At 38.7% G+C, this 17,343-nt stretch overlaps 2 protein-coding genes across 9 annotated transcripts in view; one reads left to right on the top strand and one right to left on the bottom strand.

Moving 5' to 3' along the window:
• LOC119155276 (integrin subunit beta 3 binding protein) overlaps positions 1-11,160 on the bottom strand; it is a 36,091-nt gene extending 24,931 nt beyond the window's left edge. For both annotated transcript variants that reach the window (XM_037403697.1, XM_037403698.1), the window contains exons 1-3: positions 11,065-11,160; positions 7,054-7,096; positions 1,381-1,519 (exon numbers count right to left, since the gene is read on the bottom strand). In XM_037403697.1, coding sequence (XP_037259594.1) covers positions 1,381-1,519; positions 7,054-7,096; positions 11,065-11,069 — 187 coding nt within the window. In that variant the 5' untranslated portion in view covers positions 11,070-11,160. The remainder of the gene's footprint in view (positions 1-1,380; positions 1,520-7,053; positions 7,097-11,064) is intronic.
• EFCAB7 (EF-hand calcium binding domain 7) overlaps positions 10,592-17,343 on the top strand; it is a 32,656-nt gene continuing 25,904 nt past the window's right edge. The window contains exons 1-3 of one of the 7 annotated variants that reach the window (XM_037403689.1): positions 10,592-11,056; positions 11,563-11,633; positions 13,951-14,138. In XM_037403689.1, coding sequence (XP_037259586.1) covers positions 13,952-14,138 — 187 coding nt within the window. In that variant the 5' untranslated portion in view covers positions 10,592-11,056; positions 11,563-11,633; position 13,951. The other 6 variants (XM_037403690.1, XM_037403692.1, XM_037403691.1 and 3 more) reach the window with 6 other exon arrangements.

Raw genomic sequence — 17,343 nt, 5'->3', positions numbered from 1 at the left:
CAAAAAGGCGTAACAAGAACTGATGGCTGAAAATTAAGGCCAGACAAATTTCAGATTCAGATAGGAGATTTTTTTTTTTCTTAATAGTGAATGTAATTGAACAAGGAACTTGCTAACAAGGGAAGTGATGGATTTTTATTAGTATTATTACTCTTTTTAAAAAAAGTCTTCAAGACTCAACCATCTTTCTAGGAGTTGTACTACAAGGAAATAAAAGCTCTGGGCTCTATATGAGACAGATGACAAGGAAGTCTCTTTGTATCTTTTTTTTTTTAATATAAAAAAGTCACACCAAGTCACTTGACGGTTCCTTAACACCTAAAAAGACAACAACCTATAAAGCCATAAAAGCAGGTTAGTCTACTGAAAATATACTTCTTGAGCAGTCATAGTTTGCATCAAAAACTGTGACTATGTAACTCAGTGGACACACAACCTAAAGTAAACTGGAAATAATATAATTATAAAAAAGCATATTTTCTGAGTGCTAATGTCATTCAGTATTATGTTAGATTAATTAAAAATTGCCTTGAAGTGCCTTACTATGAAAAACAATAATAAAAAATTACATAAAAGAATGCAAAGCAATCAAACTAACTGAACTTTCCTTTTAGCTTTGATTTGATAAAATCTACGTAACTTTCAATATTCATAGAAAAAGATTCAGAGCTGAGAAATGCTGTATGTATGTATGCGGGCATCCATGCAAGCATTTACCACTGGAAAACTGGAAGACATTAACCAGAACGTGCACTGCAAATCTCAACGCAATTCTCAAAAGGCCACAAAATCAAGCATGTACTAACTGCACACATCTTTTCTTTCCAGCTCTCCTGACTATGAGAGAGTCCAGCCCTCAGCTGTGTATTATGAACAATGCACTGCACTGCCTTGCAGTGAACGTACCTGAATAAACCAGGACTTTCTTGCAATAATCTGAAGTAGCACACAGTAACCTCAGAACATCTCCCCGTATAATCCAAAGAACAAAGTAAGAACAAAGTCACTGTCAGTAGCACGTGCCAATGAAAACTGGGACTTGGCAAGAAAGCAAACAAAGGACATTGCTAGCCAGTGGAATTAATGGAATTATTGACAAAAAAAGCCAGTGCAGGGTTTTTTTGCTGAGCCAAAGTCAAACATTTCTAATATTGATCAACAAAAAGCAAAACTTTGTTCATAAAAATTTGTTTCATAAATACCCCCAAGATTTGTACTGAAAAGATGCAAGCTTTAAAAATCAACATCAGCTTTTCCAAAAGAGATTAAAATTCTTTAAGAGGAAAAAGAAATCAAACATACCACATGAGACATAAGTTACTAAATCAAGTCAATAACCAGAAAAACATTGCAGTAAGAAAGACAGAATGTTCAACTAACCATCTGATGGGCGATTTCCAAGGTTTTGTGCATTATGACTTATGGGAGATGAAAATGGACTCAGTTGGCATGTTCCGGTTGTTGGTGAGTAACAGTTCAGATTTTTCTTTTTGGTCTTCAAAGGTGTTGAAATAAATGACTAAAATGTAGCAAAACACAAAGAATCTGGATGAATATTGGCTAAAGATAAAGAAGTACCTATGTCCAGCTAAACCGACAACAGCTGTAAACTTCCCTCCTGCAAACTAAATACATTCTGGCCTCTACTTTTCCTATCAGTAGAATTACATATTGCACCCCAAACCAGACAAAGCCCCTCTGAACATTTACTATCTGGTAATAGATCGTTCTAAGTAATTCCTAACTTTATGTATGCCCGTTTATGGTAAGCCCATGTTATATGTTGTGGTGGCCTGACCTTTGCTGGCTGCCAGCTGCCCACCAAGCTGCTCTATCACTCCCCCTCCTCATTAACATTAGTTTTACTCAAAAAAATAAAAAGCCCTTCAAACACTACCCTCCCAGTTTTCATGAACAAAAAGTATGTGGTTTCCAGAGATTCAGGTATTCTGGCACGAACACCTGGAAGTTTTTTTATTTGTTTTTTAAAAGCAGTCAAAACCTGGTATTATATTTCCTACAGTATTGAGAATTTAAGGCATCTGAACCGCAAGCAACTATTTTTTATTTTAATTCTGTCAAAAGATAGCTATTTCTAATATTTTCTAAACAAGTGTTAATTAACCCACCCCACCCCCAATTTAGTACCTTAAATCCAACATTTTGTCTTTGGCTCAGGATTTCAAGATGTCTAATCTTGATATAAATAATAATTAAAGATAATCTGATATAAAAGGAGTTATTTAATGATGTTAAAGGAACTGTGCAGAGAAGAACTAGTCTGTAATTCTGAAATATTAATGGGGATTTTATGGGACACAGTTCAATCTCTAGATTAGATGTTGCATTGCAACTCTTGGGAAACCGGGATTTCACTGCACTACTAACATACAGAACAAAAAAACCAAACCAAAATCACACTTTGTTCGCACATAAAAGGCTTCAACTCTAGTAACAACTTGATTTCAACTATGAAGTCTAGCAGCTTTAAATAACACCATCAATAACTGTGAAAAAAGAGACACAGACAGAAGTAGAACACATGTAGCACTTAAAGCAGACTCCAGTGGCATTGGCAGCATCTTCATCTTCATGTCATCACACACTCTCTGAAACCACTGATCTGTAGCCACTGGCTACAGGATTTTCCGTGTAGCTGAATCTGAAGTATTAACCCATATGTATACTACCAGACCTACAGTACTTCACTGTTACATCACCAGCTGATCGAGTCATTAAACAAAAGAGCTGGAAGGTACACCATGCAGCACGCTGGAAAACACAGCTTTCCCATTCTCGCCTACTGTTCATTTCAAGGAGGTGAAGTCAGCAGGCATGTAAACTACAGCTTTGAAACAAGACCAGCCACTTCTAAAGAGGAGAATGCAAGTAGTGCCCAACTGATTTCACTCTATTAACATCTATCATGTAAACAATAAAGGGGCATTTCAGACAAAAACAGATTTTCCAGTCACTTCCAAAATTCTCTCAAGGGCTTAAAGAAAGGCTGTCTAAATACAGTGAAACAGACACTTTTTTCTATGATTTAGTGGTTTTTTTTCTCTCTTTCTCAGAAACAGTATCATCAAAGCAAATCCTACTGAAAAAAAAAAATTTCTTCATTTTTTTAATTTGTTACAATCCTGGGGCTTGGAGTTTGAGGAGAAAATTCATTTAACTGTAGCAAGGAAAGGAATGACTCGTCCACTCTCCAACCAACCAGCCTTTTCTACCAACTTGAGCCTCCTTCCACCTGTAAAACTGAATACCTGTCGTTTCCCTTCATGTCACTCAATTTCATACAGCATTTCTTCACTGGAAGCTTTATTGTACATGATTATTCTGTAATCTCTTTAACTTCCATTTACTATTCCATTTATTAATGCTAGAAAAAGTATAATAGGTAAGCATGTTACACTGTTTCAATACTGTGAATGAAATACAAGGTGAGGATCAGGGTTTTACATTCATTACAGAACACACAGTATTTAAGCCTAGTTGGGAGGGGAAAAAACCAAACCAAACCCAAACAACCTGCTATTTGTACTTTGGTAACTGACATTTCCACTCAATTCCAAATTAGTAACTCATTTATTCCCTTTTCATATTTAATGTATGTTGTCCTGTTTTGCTGGAATAAGACCCTCATGCTATTTCTTTTTAAACCAGATTAAACAAAGGGCATACAAATCTTCAAGTCCAGTAAGGATTCCTCAGCAGAGGAATCTCCTGGGAAAAGGATCTCCTGGGGACATGGCTGAGAGCAAAGGCAGTCTGAGTCCAGAGTACATGGTACAGAATGGGAAAGACCACAAGAAAGACTGAATCTCGTAGGTTTAAGGTCTCACAAATATCCGCTGGAAATTTTAACTACAGCAATTTTAGATCTCAAAAAGGTGTACAGGTGGCAAAAGCAGTATTTTTAAGGCCAGTAATCAGGTTCACCAGGTAACGTGTGTGTGAACGTCACAAGTCATACCAGGATTAAGTTGTATCAGGTCACAAAACTACATATACCAAGCCTCTACAATCCAGCAGGAATCCAAGGCCTGGGAAGTGGCTACATTTCATTACCGAGTAAATTAATGATAGAAAGCATTAACATTTACATAATTAATTTTAAACTGCTGAGGTATTATATGGAAACTGCTTCTAAAAAGTACACATTTACACAGGCAACAAATACAAAACTAGGAATACAAGTTGTACCTAGAAGTATAATGCACAATTATGTAACCCTCAGAAGTTTTCTTCTCAATTCCAGACAGTTAGCAGTTGATTTAAATGTCCTGAAGCACAATACTCCTATTTTTCACACCTACATGGATATGCATACTCTTGTTGTCTGTATGAATGAGTGTTTTTATTACAACTTCTACTATGTTCTAGACTTCATTGAAATTTCAGGATGAGTTCTAGAAGTTAACATGTTGGATTAAAGTCTCCATTATTGGCTTTCAGTTTTCCACCTGCATTATTATTAAATTCCTTTTGATTATATATAAGCATAAAGAATGTTCAATACCGCCTCTAGAAAGAATACTATATATTCCCCTTTCCTGCTCTTTACTAGGGAACTCCTATTAAGCCATCCTGATCTTTTAATCTCATTCATCTGAAGGGATTTCTTGTGGCACATGTACCACAGCCTACGTTCACTTTCATTTTCTTCCACAGAATGATACAGGTTCAAAGTATAATTTCTGCTATTGTACTTTTCAACAGAGTGATGATACCTTCAATTCTAATTCAGGTGAAGACAAAACACTGATTTATGCAATGGTATTATATTTCCAGTGCTGCTTGCTATTCTACTTATATAACTTACTGCACTTTTACATAAAGCTGCAGTTTTGATGTTTTTCTTCTGCTCTGCCTTGAGTGGTTATCCTTAATTTAGAATCCAGCAGTGTTAGTATTGGTCATCAGTAATAGGACTTGCACTGTGTTTCAAAAGATTTAATTTGCTGTCCACATACCTAGCTTTCTTACAGGTCCTGCATATTACTCTGTCTTGTTTTGGTCTTGAATACCCTAAAAAATTTGGCATCAGCCGTTCATACTCTTTTTGCAGTCTATCATTATTTAAACAATACCTAATGGAAATCGTCAGTTTGTTGTCACTAATACTTTGAACACACACACAGCAGGTTAAAGAAATGTTTCAAATAATCTTTAAACCAAATACTAATTACAATAAAGTATCAATGCCACTTTAGGCATTTAAATGCCATCAAATCTCATTTATAATAGGGAAAAACTCCAATCTGCTTACATTTTCCAGGTATTTTACCAGCTTGAACAGTGTCACCTCAGACACCATATTTCTGGATAAGAACCAAGACTCCATTAGGCAGCTACCTGGAAAAAGTTACTGTAGTACTAAGAAAGGACAGTATTCATTTGGCAGTAAGAATTTCTCTTCCAGGAAGAAGAGTCTTAGTCCAGTGATGCAATTTTTTAAAGCAACCATACTAACATTACAAAATCTAAAAATACTAATTTCTCATCTGTTCAGTTCAGTTCAAGCATGCCTTGGGTAGTCCGACCAGCAGGTGGAATGAGGGTCTCCTGAACAACAGGAAAGAAATTGTAGACACAGCAATGGATGTGGCAGAGCTGAAACAGATACTTCACACAAATTGCGTGTGTTTATTACCTTAATTTCTTCCTACCTTCTATAACGTTATTTAATTATGGCACTAAATTTTTTACATGTATCTGTTAGAGGCCTTATACGAACCAAAAACCATAGTGTAAACCTATGTTACTGAGATTTCAGTAAAAGTTTTTATCATTCAGATGGGCTTTTGTTAAGCTTTTTGCTGCACAAAACCCTGCAAGCAGGTAACCATCAAGTAACTCTTTATCTTATGGGGAGGGGGCAGGGAAGGAACACCTCTAAGGCTGAAAAAGAAATCCATGTAATTTCAGCTGGACCACTCATCTACAGAAACATTACTACAGCCCAAGAAACAGATGCAAAATTACAGTCACAGCTGCATTCTGTGCAGAACAAGTTGGGTAATGGTACACTAAGCTGCTAATTAAATTGCTAATGATTTTTTTTAGTGCCACTGCGGTATTTTGCCACCTTTGTTTAAATTAAAAAAAAAAAAAAAGAAAGAAAAAGGTGTCTAGAAAATTTTTAAAATTGCAAATTTCTATCCTGCTAAATACCAGTGAGACCTCCAAATATGCGCTGCATATAAACAAATCTCTTCAAAATGACACAGACTTAGAGATTTATTGGGAGCCCATTTGCTGACCAGCTATTTCTCTCTATACACTTTTCCAAAATTTTCCTTCCTTTAAACACTACCATCCTCACAAGCTCCTCTGTACTGATGTCTGCAGCAACACCCACTGTTGGTAGGAGCAGATAATAAACTGACATATGTCATCACATGCTGGTACTGGGAGTATACTATAGCTGCATTTACAAAAAATAATAGCAACAGTACAATTTTATTTTTATTGTGATAACTGTGGTGAAATTTATTGCAGTGTTAGTACTTTATCGTTTCATTATGCCAGATTAGCTGAGGGAGGTAATTATATCCTTGACATAAAATGCCTTTAATGTTTTCATTTCAATTTCGCAGTTTATAATATGCAGATTACAGCATTATCATAATTCCATATTGTTACATGTACAATTACATGGCAGAACATTTGCTTCCCGGATAACAGAGCTACTTTCTAATAAATGATTTCAACAAGGATCTTAACTCGTTCAGCTCTTGGGTAAATAGTGATGGCAATAAAAATATGCATATTCCTACATTATTTTCAAGTGATTCATGCAGATGTACATTACTTAACACCAGGCAGTTCTATGACAAATGGAATACAATAAATTTTCTACTAATATTTTCAGCAGTAATTTTGTGCCTCGTTAAGATATTTCTAGACAACATCCAATCTGTAACAATATAAATACAGCTCTAATGACATAGTGTTTATAGACACATATGTGTGCATAGATACATATACACACATACATACATAAATATAGAGTCCAGATGATTCCATACACCAAGAAATACTTACATTATTTTTTTTAACACTGTCCAACTTTAATGCTCTCTTAACTCTGCAAGAGAAAAATAAGGACAAGTTTTATGGTCATCCAGACACAAAGATTTCTGCTAGTAAGGGCTATAATTGGTAATTTTAAAGACATTTTCCTTTCCTGTGTTTCACATTTTTTTGCGGCACACAAGAAAACTAATGTAATCCAAAGCAAATACATTAATTGATTAAAAGACTGTGTACCAAAAGCATTGCTTGTTTAGAAGGATAAAGTGTTTGCATAAGAAAAACCAATTCTCCATTTTATACTAGAGATAAAAACAAGACACTGAAGTGAAACTGCACTGTATATTTGTCTCTTTCTCAAAGATTATAAACAATGGAAAAATGCAAAAGCATTATGATTTACATACCTTCTGAGCAAGGGTTGAAATTATTTTGCCATTAGTAGAAATAATGTATTAGGCGTTTAAAACACAGGTACAGCCAAGGTGAAAAAAGTAGTTCTTCCCATCATTTTAGCTCTTAACATGATTCAGTGCTACCAGACTATGACTTAACTGGGGAACAGATGCTCTATGTCTTTACAGGTCCCCAAACCATAAGAAACTATTTGCTAGTCTTCTTCACTATACTGATTCAGGAACATGCCAAGATCTCTCTGCAAAATCTGCTCTGCTGAACTGGATGCCCAGCTGTTAATGGCAACACTAGAAGTGGAAAGCTGAATATTTATAATACTTTATATCGTACAGCTGTCTTCTAAAGAGCAGTCATCAAAATTTTATTGAATGCAGACTAAATGCTCAAAGGAAAGAAAGGTCAACATAAATTAAGACTATTTTTCCCAGAGACAACTGAAACTTTTTAAGCACGTTCCTAAATCTTAACAATAGTTAAAAGCATGATATAAAACATTGAGGAAAAAAATTAAAAATCTTTATAAGAACAGCCCCCAAGAAACATATGTATTATATCAAATTAAACAAGATTTAGACAATACATCGTATTTCAAGAACTTAGTTCACAGTTTTCATCTTGGAAAAGAATTTGACTTGTAAAGGAATTAAGATGACCTCATTCCAAACATATCTTTTAAAATTTATGTTACTATTCCAAAACTGTAAATTAAAGTATTGGAAAAATAGAATGAAAACACATCTTTGAAATATAACTCAGGTAACAGTCTTACATGAATAGTTTTACAACTATCTCTATTACAAAAAGGGGAAAAGAAGTATTTTATCTTAAAAACGCCAGGTAAACAGGTAACATTTAAATTAAAAAAGCCTGTGAAATTCTTGCCAAAGGGCAGTCAAAGCTGTAACCATTTGATGGAATTCTTTACGATATTATTTCTTTTTTAAATAGAAACCCATATTGCTTAAGGAATAGAGACTCCATTACATCTTCTATCCCAGTGTCAGCAGAGAAACATTATATTTATTAATACATCTACTCTGAAAGGATGCTTTAGGGGCCAATGCATTTGCATGTTATACTAAGGCATGTTATGATGAAGTTTTTATGATGGACTCCAAAAGAAGCTGGAAGCCAAAGTAAAGCAGAATCTGGACTCAACATAGCTGTAGGATGAAGATAAATGAGAAACTACATGAAAATCCCACTAAATTATAAACATTTAGAAAATTTCTTAGTGAGAAAGTTGTGGACCAGTCAAGGTTATCTTTAAAGTCTGTCAAATATTGTGTGTGTACAGCAAGAGTTGCACACAGCCAAAACTTCTCTCTGCTGGCCTGCAAATCCCTTGCAAACACCCTGAGCTATGGCGGCAAAGAGACAGCCTCATTCCAGGCAAGCACATCAACACTGGAAGGGGCTGGAATATTGTATTGGAAGATGCAATTTTGTCTTCAGGAGTTCAGCTTTGCCTCGCCTTTCTCAAACCATCCTGCCCAGCAGCCTGGTTTGCTTGTAGGCTTGGTTTTGCCATAATGTGAGAAGAATCCAGGCAACTGTGATTCACTCAAAATAAGTTAATATTTGTGTGCTTAGACTACACACAGTCCCTGGCTAGGACCACTGAAACAAAATTCATCCAGACACCTAACGTGAAGACCCTGTCGGCCAAACTCTCATATCTTTCAAAAGATGAACATGGAGAAAAACCAATACGTACATCTAGGTGCAAACAAAATTCTTCAGATATTTTGGGAAACACCATGCAGGAAAAGCACCAGCTTTAGTTTGGTTTACCTTTTTTATATGGCTGGAAAAACCTTGCTCTGGCTATGGTGTAGAATCAAATGTCAGAGTGTGAACAAGAAAAAGAGACAGAAAGATGAGGCATATGTGATGACAGTACACAACAACTTATTTACCAGAGTTTCCTACTCTTGAATGGGTAGCCTAATAAGGCTTAATTTCTTAATAATTTATTAATAATCTGAGTAATTTAAATTTATTTTCTTAACTACGCAGAGTATGATGGCACATGTTTACAGGTAGCTGTACAACCTGCAAATATTATTTTGCCCATAATATTTATCAAGTTAAAGAACTACGTATTACTCCTATTGTGTATTGTTCATCTATCATTTCAGGTCGCATTGTCAGTTCCTTGCTAATACTGGGAGGCCTTTATCCACTTAAACAGTGCTTTGGTGAAACCACTTACATGAGGAGCTTCTCAACAGTGAGAGTCTAGACAGAAATGAGTTTTTTTATACTGTTTTAAATTCTACATATACTTAACTTCACAATTCATTTATGAATGAACACAACGGTAAGTCATGTACAGATTTAATGCACAAAAAAGAATACACAGAAGCAGGAACTTGTTATATTATTATATACTGTAACACATTTTCAGGCCATTTCAGTTAGCTTGCTCTTAAAGTTCTACTTTTTCTGGGGAAAAAAAAACCCACCTCTATGCTATCTACATATTGCTTCATCCTCAAAACCTGCCAGCAAAAGTGTCATTAATTGGAAAAGCTGTAAAAATACAGATTCATTTTCTATGTTCAGCTGAAATGGTAGCAAAACTCAGCATGCAACCAGTGAGAAACTGACTTGAACACAGAAAACTCAAAGCTTGTGCATTGATAAGCTCCCTTTGCGTTACTACTGTCTGGCACAATTACTTCAACTTCCAGTGACTGGCAGAAGTTGGAACCTATGTTAGCGCTAGTGTATCTTTGAAATCGCACAAGGAGCTGTTAACTGGGACAATAAGCCTACCTACGGGCAACATGAGCCATACAGCCTTATTTTACTGTGGTTGAGGTTAGCAACATCCTACATGTTGTTCTTCAGAAGCCCTAGCAAAGATACACAAGAATAGCGTCAGACTTACACGACTGTTGGTAGATAGATTGCAAAGGAGAAACCAGAACAGGATTTATTCCCACCAGCGACAACATGAAGAGACAGAGCCTGACGGAGAAGGGCCACTGTACCTGCCACGGCCACAGGCCCGCAGTACCTCCCCTCAGCAGCCCGCCCCACGAAAGCCAGGTGCCAAACTCTGAAAACCCACCCATGACATGGCTCCCGGCCCTCTTCCCCCCGCCCCCCCCCCGGCTTTACCCGCGGCATGTGCGGAGGTAACAACTACCCCATGGCTGGGGAGGCCGGGAGCGGACAGGTGAGGTACAGAAAGCGTTACCCACACCACTAGGCACCGCCCACCCGAACTCCGTCGGGATAACGGCTCTGCCCCAGGGAACCACCATTTTAAACACTTCCCGGTCCCATCCAGCAACTGGAAGGCAGAGCTAGAAACAAAACCCACCCTCCCCTACGCAACGGCGTGCTCCTCCCCTGCTCGGGATAACCCGAGGAGCACACTCCTCCTCAGGGAACAAGCCCCCCGCCGTGAGGGAAGACCGCAGCCCGCCGGGGAGAAGCGCCCCGCCTCACGGCGCCCCACGCGGGCCCTCGCTCCACCGGCCGCCCGCGCCGCGGCAACGGCCCCCGGCCTGCCCTCAGGAGCCGCCCCGCTGCGGGGAGGAGGCGGAGAGCGGCGCCCAGAGCCGAGCTCCGCCGCCCGTGCCCGGTACCTACGACATTACGCCGCCTGAAGCCGTTCTCGCCGCCTTTGCAGATCTCCCGCCGCCGCCGTGCAGCAGCCAAACAGCGCCGGCTGGAAACGGCGCTGAGAGGGCGGGACGCGGCCCCGGCGGGGCGGGCGGCGGCGCTGGCCTGGGCGGGGGATGGGGGGTGGGTGGGGGCCTGGCGCCCGTCAGGCCTGCGGGACGGGGTCGGCTCGCCGGGCCCCGCCGTCCCCGCGCTCGGTGCGGTGCAACGGTAGAAGCCGGGCCCGCCTCGGGGGGGGTGGTTGTGCGAGGCGGCTTTGGCGGGAGGCGAAGTGCGGCCGAGCGCGGCCTCTCAGGCGTGCCGGGCAGCGCGCAGCGTCTCTGACGGGAGAGCCGGTTCCCGTCTGGGGGAAAGGGCTTGCAGCGTCTTTTGCGGGAGGGTGGATGGTGAACTTTGCCTAAGACCCCAGTGCCTGCCAGAGGGGGAGGTAATGGGATTCACGTGGTAAAAGTTTCCTCATTGCAGGTAAGCGAGGCCTGAAGGAGCAGCGCGAGGTGCGCGGCGGTGAAGGCTGGCTCGCGCCCGCGGCGGAAAAGGTCCGTATTGGCGGCAGGCGCCTGCCTTCCCTCCTGCTTGGGGGACGGGTTTTATTTGCTAAAATCATAGCAACTACAGCTGAAAGTGATAGGCTGTGTCGTCCTCCCACTTCAGCCACGGCCGGATCGCTCCTCTCTGCCTTGTTTTGTCTAAAGTGTCATTTGTCCAGTAAAAATGTAGGAGCCTCAGCCGTGGGGCTGCTGGCCGTGCTGTCACTGGGCTGCTGCGCGCTGCTTTGCTGAGCAATGTATTGGCAGCGCTTCTTGGCAGTACTGGGGCCCGTGTAAGAAATATGTTGGTAACGGGAAGTTACCAAGGATACTAAGGAGTATACTAAGGAGTATAAACGAGAGTTCACATTTTATAAACTAGTTACTGGAAAATTAACATTTATTCTTCTTTTCCTCCTTGACTTTAACCCACTCCCATTTTGTGTGTGTAACTCTGGTGCTTAATTATAGTGACACTCGTTTGCAGTAACCAGACTGTATCACAGTGTCCCTGTGGGGTCCTTCTAATGCCAGTGTAATATTAAAGTGTCAGGCAGGCGGCCTGTGTATTACAAATAGGGTATTTCATCCATGATAAGCGATTATTATCATTCTTTCCCAAGTGTAAAAGACCTATATAACTCAACAAGGTGCAAGTGATTTAGGCCTTCTGAATAAAAATCCAATGAGTCCTGAAGGGGACCCTAGGATGTAGTTGTCTTGTTGCTGAACTTGAGATAGTCAATTTATTATACTGGAATATATTTTCTGAAGCCAACATTGGGTAAAATAATATGAGAGGCTGTTAAACCAACAGTACAACACGATTTAGTGTTCCTCTGTGATGGCCTTCTAAAAACCTTAATCACCCTTGGTAAAAACAGAAAGCTGCTGTTAAAGTTTACTGGCCATTGGTGGGCAAACAGCATTAGTTACTGCTTTGAATCATTTTAATAATTTAGAGAAAATGCATTTCATGTTTTCTTCCATTTATTTACAATTACATGAGTAGTGTTCTTGTACTTGGGCCTCTTAAGTTGTGCAAAGGTTTATGCACGTTCTTGGCTTCAGACTTATTTCTGTTGATTATGTGGAGATAACTCTTGAAAGTAGAATTGTGTGTTTAACTTTGCATACTTGAAGGACTAAGGGTTACGATTTTGACCCATTTCACTATTAGCCATATGTTTTATTGAGTTACAACTATAAAAACAGAAAACAGAACATTTTAGTATGTTTTAGTACCAGAAAAAAACATGTAATTAATGTAATAATAAATATATAGTTTTTTAAACAGTGAATGTTGTATAGTGTTTAGGACATTACACAGTCTCTCTGCAGAAGCTGTGTAAAGCTACCCAGTTTTCCAGCTAAATCAGCCTTGGAAATACAACTCAACTTTTGAGTAAGGGAGAAAATCCTGACAGAAATGCAGTTCAATATAAACATACTTACATGTAGTGTTTACTGGAGGACAAAGGTGGCTTTTACTCTGCGCTTAATACCAAGAAATATAATAGAGAACTTTATGTGGTGTGAGTCAGTTGTGATCATGCAGCCTCAGAGCTCTTTCCAATCAGGTAAGCACTGCGTCCATTCTTGGTAATGTTCACATTGTTGTTTGGTGGAAAAAGTTTTTTAAGCGATCCTGTGCCTCTCATACTTGTGGCCATGCAGCTGTGTTTAAATTGGCATTTTTTTCCTAAAAACACTCCACCTTTGCTGCTTCTGGTGAACTGTAGCAACAATGGGCGTGCCGCTGGCAGCGAAACAGTGGTAGGTATGGCATGTTCATTAATTTACCATTGTGACAGATCATGCTGGGCATTGACACTGGTGTCATCAGAGCCAAAAAGTGCTCTACAGTATTAATCCTCCCATTGTGTCATTAGGAGAATTTAGCTAACATAGAAAGAGTAGAAATTCCAGTGGAAGCTTGTAGTAAGGATAAGTCCTGGTGGTTTGTTTCTGAACATGGATAGCAATGGTTTGTATCACAGATAACTTGGAAATTTATTTTTATGCTTTCAAATAACAACTATATAACCATTGTGATATCAAATGTCTGAAATTAAAATAAAATACAATAAAGTTAAACTTTTTACTGCCAATAAAGAATAAACTGTGAATAATAATAGGGTTTTGTGGATCTCATGGCACTTACTTGCAGGTATAGGTAAGTATTTCTGTCCCGATTTAGAGAATAGAAAACATATGACCTAGATGTTAGGATAGTTTGTGCTCATCTGTTTCAGAGGATAATGCGGAGTTGTTATTGAACAGTCAAAACAGTAACAAATTCTAACTGCAATTGTATTCTTCACAGAATGGACAGCAGTCCTGAAAATAACACATCCCTCTCGGTTCAGAAAGTCACGCGCTCGGAAAGCTCCCAAGCGAAGAAGTCCCAGCACACAGAAGAAGCAATCTTTTACATGAACTGCCGAGCAGCTTATCTAACTGTTTTAAAAAGCAGTTTAGAAAATATTAAATCAAAAGAACAACTCAGTTTAGGTAATGATTAGATATTTTTTCCCTATAACTGCTGTGTGTGATGATTACTGTGGGTAGGTTACAAATAACAGCAGTTCAGTAGTGAGAGTATCCCAATGCATAAACTTGGTAACTGTTTTAAGGAATTTACAGTAGTTTTCAGATTTCAGATGTTGGTGACTGTGTCTTTGAAGACATTTTCATCATTTATCTGTTATAAAATGTCACATAGTTTCTGTAAACTTTGAAAAATCGCTACCATTCCTCTAAGTTGTTCGGTTTCCTCAAATACTTACCTTTGTTGCTACTTGTCAGATTAGTCCTGAAAGTAGGAAAAGTAGACAGCTTTTCAAGATTTTCAGATGTAAATCTCCGGTGTGTCTGGGCAGAAGTCAATAGTAGCTGACTGCTTATGAGGTACTTAAGTGAGCTGTTTAACACCACCAAATTTGACGGTAACATTGCTTACTTGAGGTGGGCTTAGGTACTGCTTTTTGATTGTGACAGTTCTGCAATAATTGTTTCTCTATCCCTACAAATTATTAAGTGAGCTGATCTCGGTTCAGTAATTGCCTGGCACAGAAAATCACCATGAGAACTGGCATTAATTGGCACAGAAGTTTGCAGACTCAAAGGAGAGGTTGTTATTGGAGGCATGGGTATGGTAATTTACCCCTAAAGGTAGTCTCACAGATCAGTTCTAAGCCACTTTGAGTAATATGTGAAAATACTGCCTTTCCTTTTCTAAATTTATGTGATCAAATGGACTGTTTCAGACACTGGTGTTTCATAAGGATTCTTACTGTTTTGTTTAAGCTCCTGCTGAGTTACAATGTTCCATGAATAATGTCCCATAAACTAAAATAAAAAGTTTTCATTTTTCATCCATATTATATTTGTGTGTAAGTGGTATGGCTGTCAGCAGTACAACAGGAAAAACTAGCTGAATGCTTCAGCTGTACTAAATAAAGGTGTTAGTAGATACTGAGAGCTGTGGAGCCTAATAATATTTGTTTTGAAAACCTATGGAATTTCAAAGTTCCTTGCATGGAATTATTAGGAAAGTTTAAAAAAATGCACCTGAAAAATGGTAGTTAGGGCTGTGTATTGGAAATTGATTTCTTTATGATATATCTTAGTGACCAAGTAAGATAAGGAAGGAGTAAGATAAGACTGAGTAATAACCTGTTTCAGTTTTGAAATAGGTTTCACTATCCCAGATAAAATTTCTCAAGCAAATATAATACCAGCTTTGGTATCTGTTGGAGTTGTAGGATTATGCACAGTGTCTTACCACGTTTGGTAGGTTTTCTTTGGTTTTGTTGTTGTGTTGTTTTTTGTGTTTTTTTCTTGGAGCATTTTTGTCCTTTCATGAAAAAGTTTACTCATGGTTGTAATAGTATGGGATTGTGTTAGGAAACTCATGAAAGTCTCTCAGTCTTATTTTCTATCTGGAGTTCCATTATGTGAAAATCTTAGCTTGCTTTATTTGAAAAAATGTTTTCAGCTCACATGGTTGCCAAAGCAAGCAGGAGAGCATAAACCTTCAGTTAGACAAAGAGAACCAAAATGTATCATAAAACTAATGATTTTTATTTTGTGGTTTTTGGGGTGCAGCTCAGAGTGCAGTTTGGATTGGTGGCAGTATAGGTTGCTTTCTCAAGTCATCCTCATAGATTATGGTGCCGGTAAAAGGTATGTGTATTATGGCATTGTAGCTGTTTGTATTAAACCAAGCAACAGCTAAAAGCAAAAACATGCTAAGCTATCAAATCATTTAGTTATGTCCTAATTCTAGTGACCACATTTTTTTTTGCATATCTGAGGAAGTATTTCTTACAAATTGCTGCTTTGCCTGTGCCTAAAATAAGTGAGGTCTCCACATGGAAACCACCACTGTAAAAGCTGAGCGTACTTCTTGTGCTCATTGTTTGTAGCTTCTTTCCCTATAGCAGTACCTGGAATTCTACCCTTTAGCAAGCACATTCTTTCAGCATGTGACTTAGTGTTACCCAGGCTTTCTCAGCTATAATAAAAGCGCCTTTATAACATCCTAATGATAGTTTTGGATAATCTGGATTTTAAGATAGGAGCGGTGTGAACAAATGTAATCTCTTTTATATATGCTTTGGCTTTCATCTCTATCCATATGCCACTTCACTACATAGCAAGTGTTTGAGCATTGTGGTTTCAAGGTCAGCTCAGAAAGGGCAAATACTTGCTCAGGCTCCCAGTCTTTTCAGAGATATTTAAGAACTTCTTTTAAAATTTGTAAACTTTGAGAGTTACTATAGACTTATATTGCAGCTAAAGGAAATTGTGGCATTTACCAAATGAGTGGTGCCAGTGTTTAAGCATTTCTTGCTACGTGATGTTTGGCTAATATTCTAAACTGTAAAATGCTCACTTGAGATTGGCCCTGCGAAATTTTTTTTGTTTGAGTTCTACTTATTCACAGATAGTAGCTTCATTTCCTGTGTTGTAATATTATGTAAGGTATTTAGCAGAATCGGTCTGTGAAGAAGTATAAATAAAAGGTGCAGATTAATAGAACATTCAAAAATACAAACTTGGGAAGCATGTAGGGTATGGCAAGTGCTGATCTCTCTGGATATATAAAAATAGTCGTGTATTTGAAGGATACTCTGTTAAATATAAGTGAATACTGTGCTATATTGACATTCCAGGGAACTCTGCTATCCACGTAAACAAACACACAGAGTAACTGCCCTTCCTTGGCTGACCTTGACATGGAAATCCTTGCACAATTGCTATGTGCCCAGGCGTTGCATGGATAAAGATGTAAGCTTTGCTGTATTCTCCTGACTCTGCTTGTAGAGGTGACAGGGCAGAAATCTTTATTTAGTCTTTGGCATTCAATCGGAGATTAGCAACAAAGGTGTCTGGTTTTGTTTGTTTGTTTTTATGGTGACACAGTTGCCTACTGAGAATTACAACGATGCCACCACCTCATTTCACAGATGCTGCTGAACTGCTCTCAGCCGGGATAGATTTGGTCATTGGTCAGCTGGCTAAAAATCAAACTGCCAGCCTAGGTAGAGATGAAGGATTTTCCCTAAAAACCTTGTTTATATGGGAAGGTGTAAAAGCATCCCTCCAGTTTCAGATAGACTGTGCATTTGAATTTAATTTCAATTTAACATAGTATCTTCTTCACACTGGAAACTGACAAAAGGATGTTTTCAGTAAAGACTTTAAGAGGCTA

Source organism: Falco rusticolus, chromosome 11 (genome assembly GCF_015220075.1).
Source record: "Falco rusticolus isolate bFalRus1 chromosome 11, bFalRus1.pri, whole genome shotgun sequence".
NCBI classification, from domain to species: domain Eukaryota; kingdom Metazoa; phylum Chordata; class Aves; order Falconiformes; family Falconidae; genus Falco; species Falco rusticolus.
This window is presented reverse-complemented; position numbering and strand designations above follow the sequence as displayed.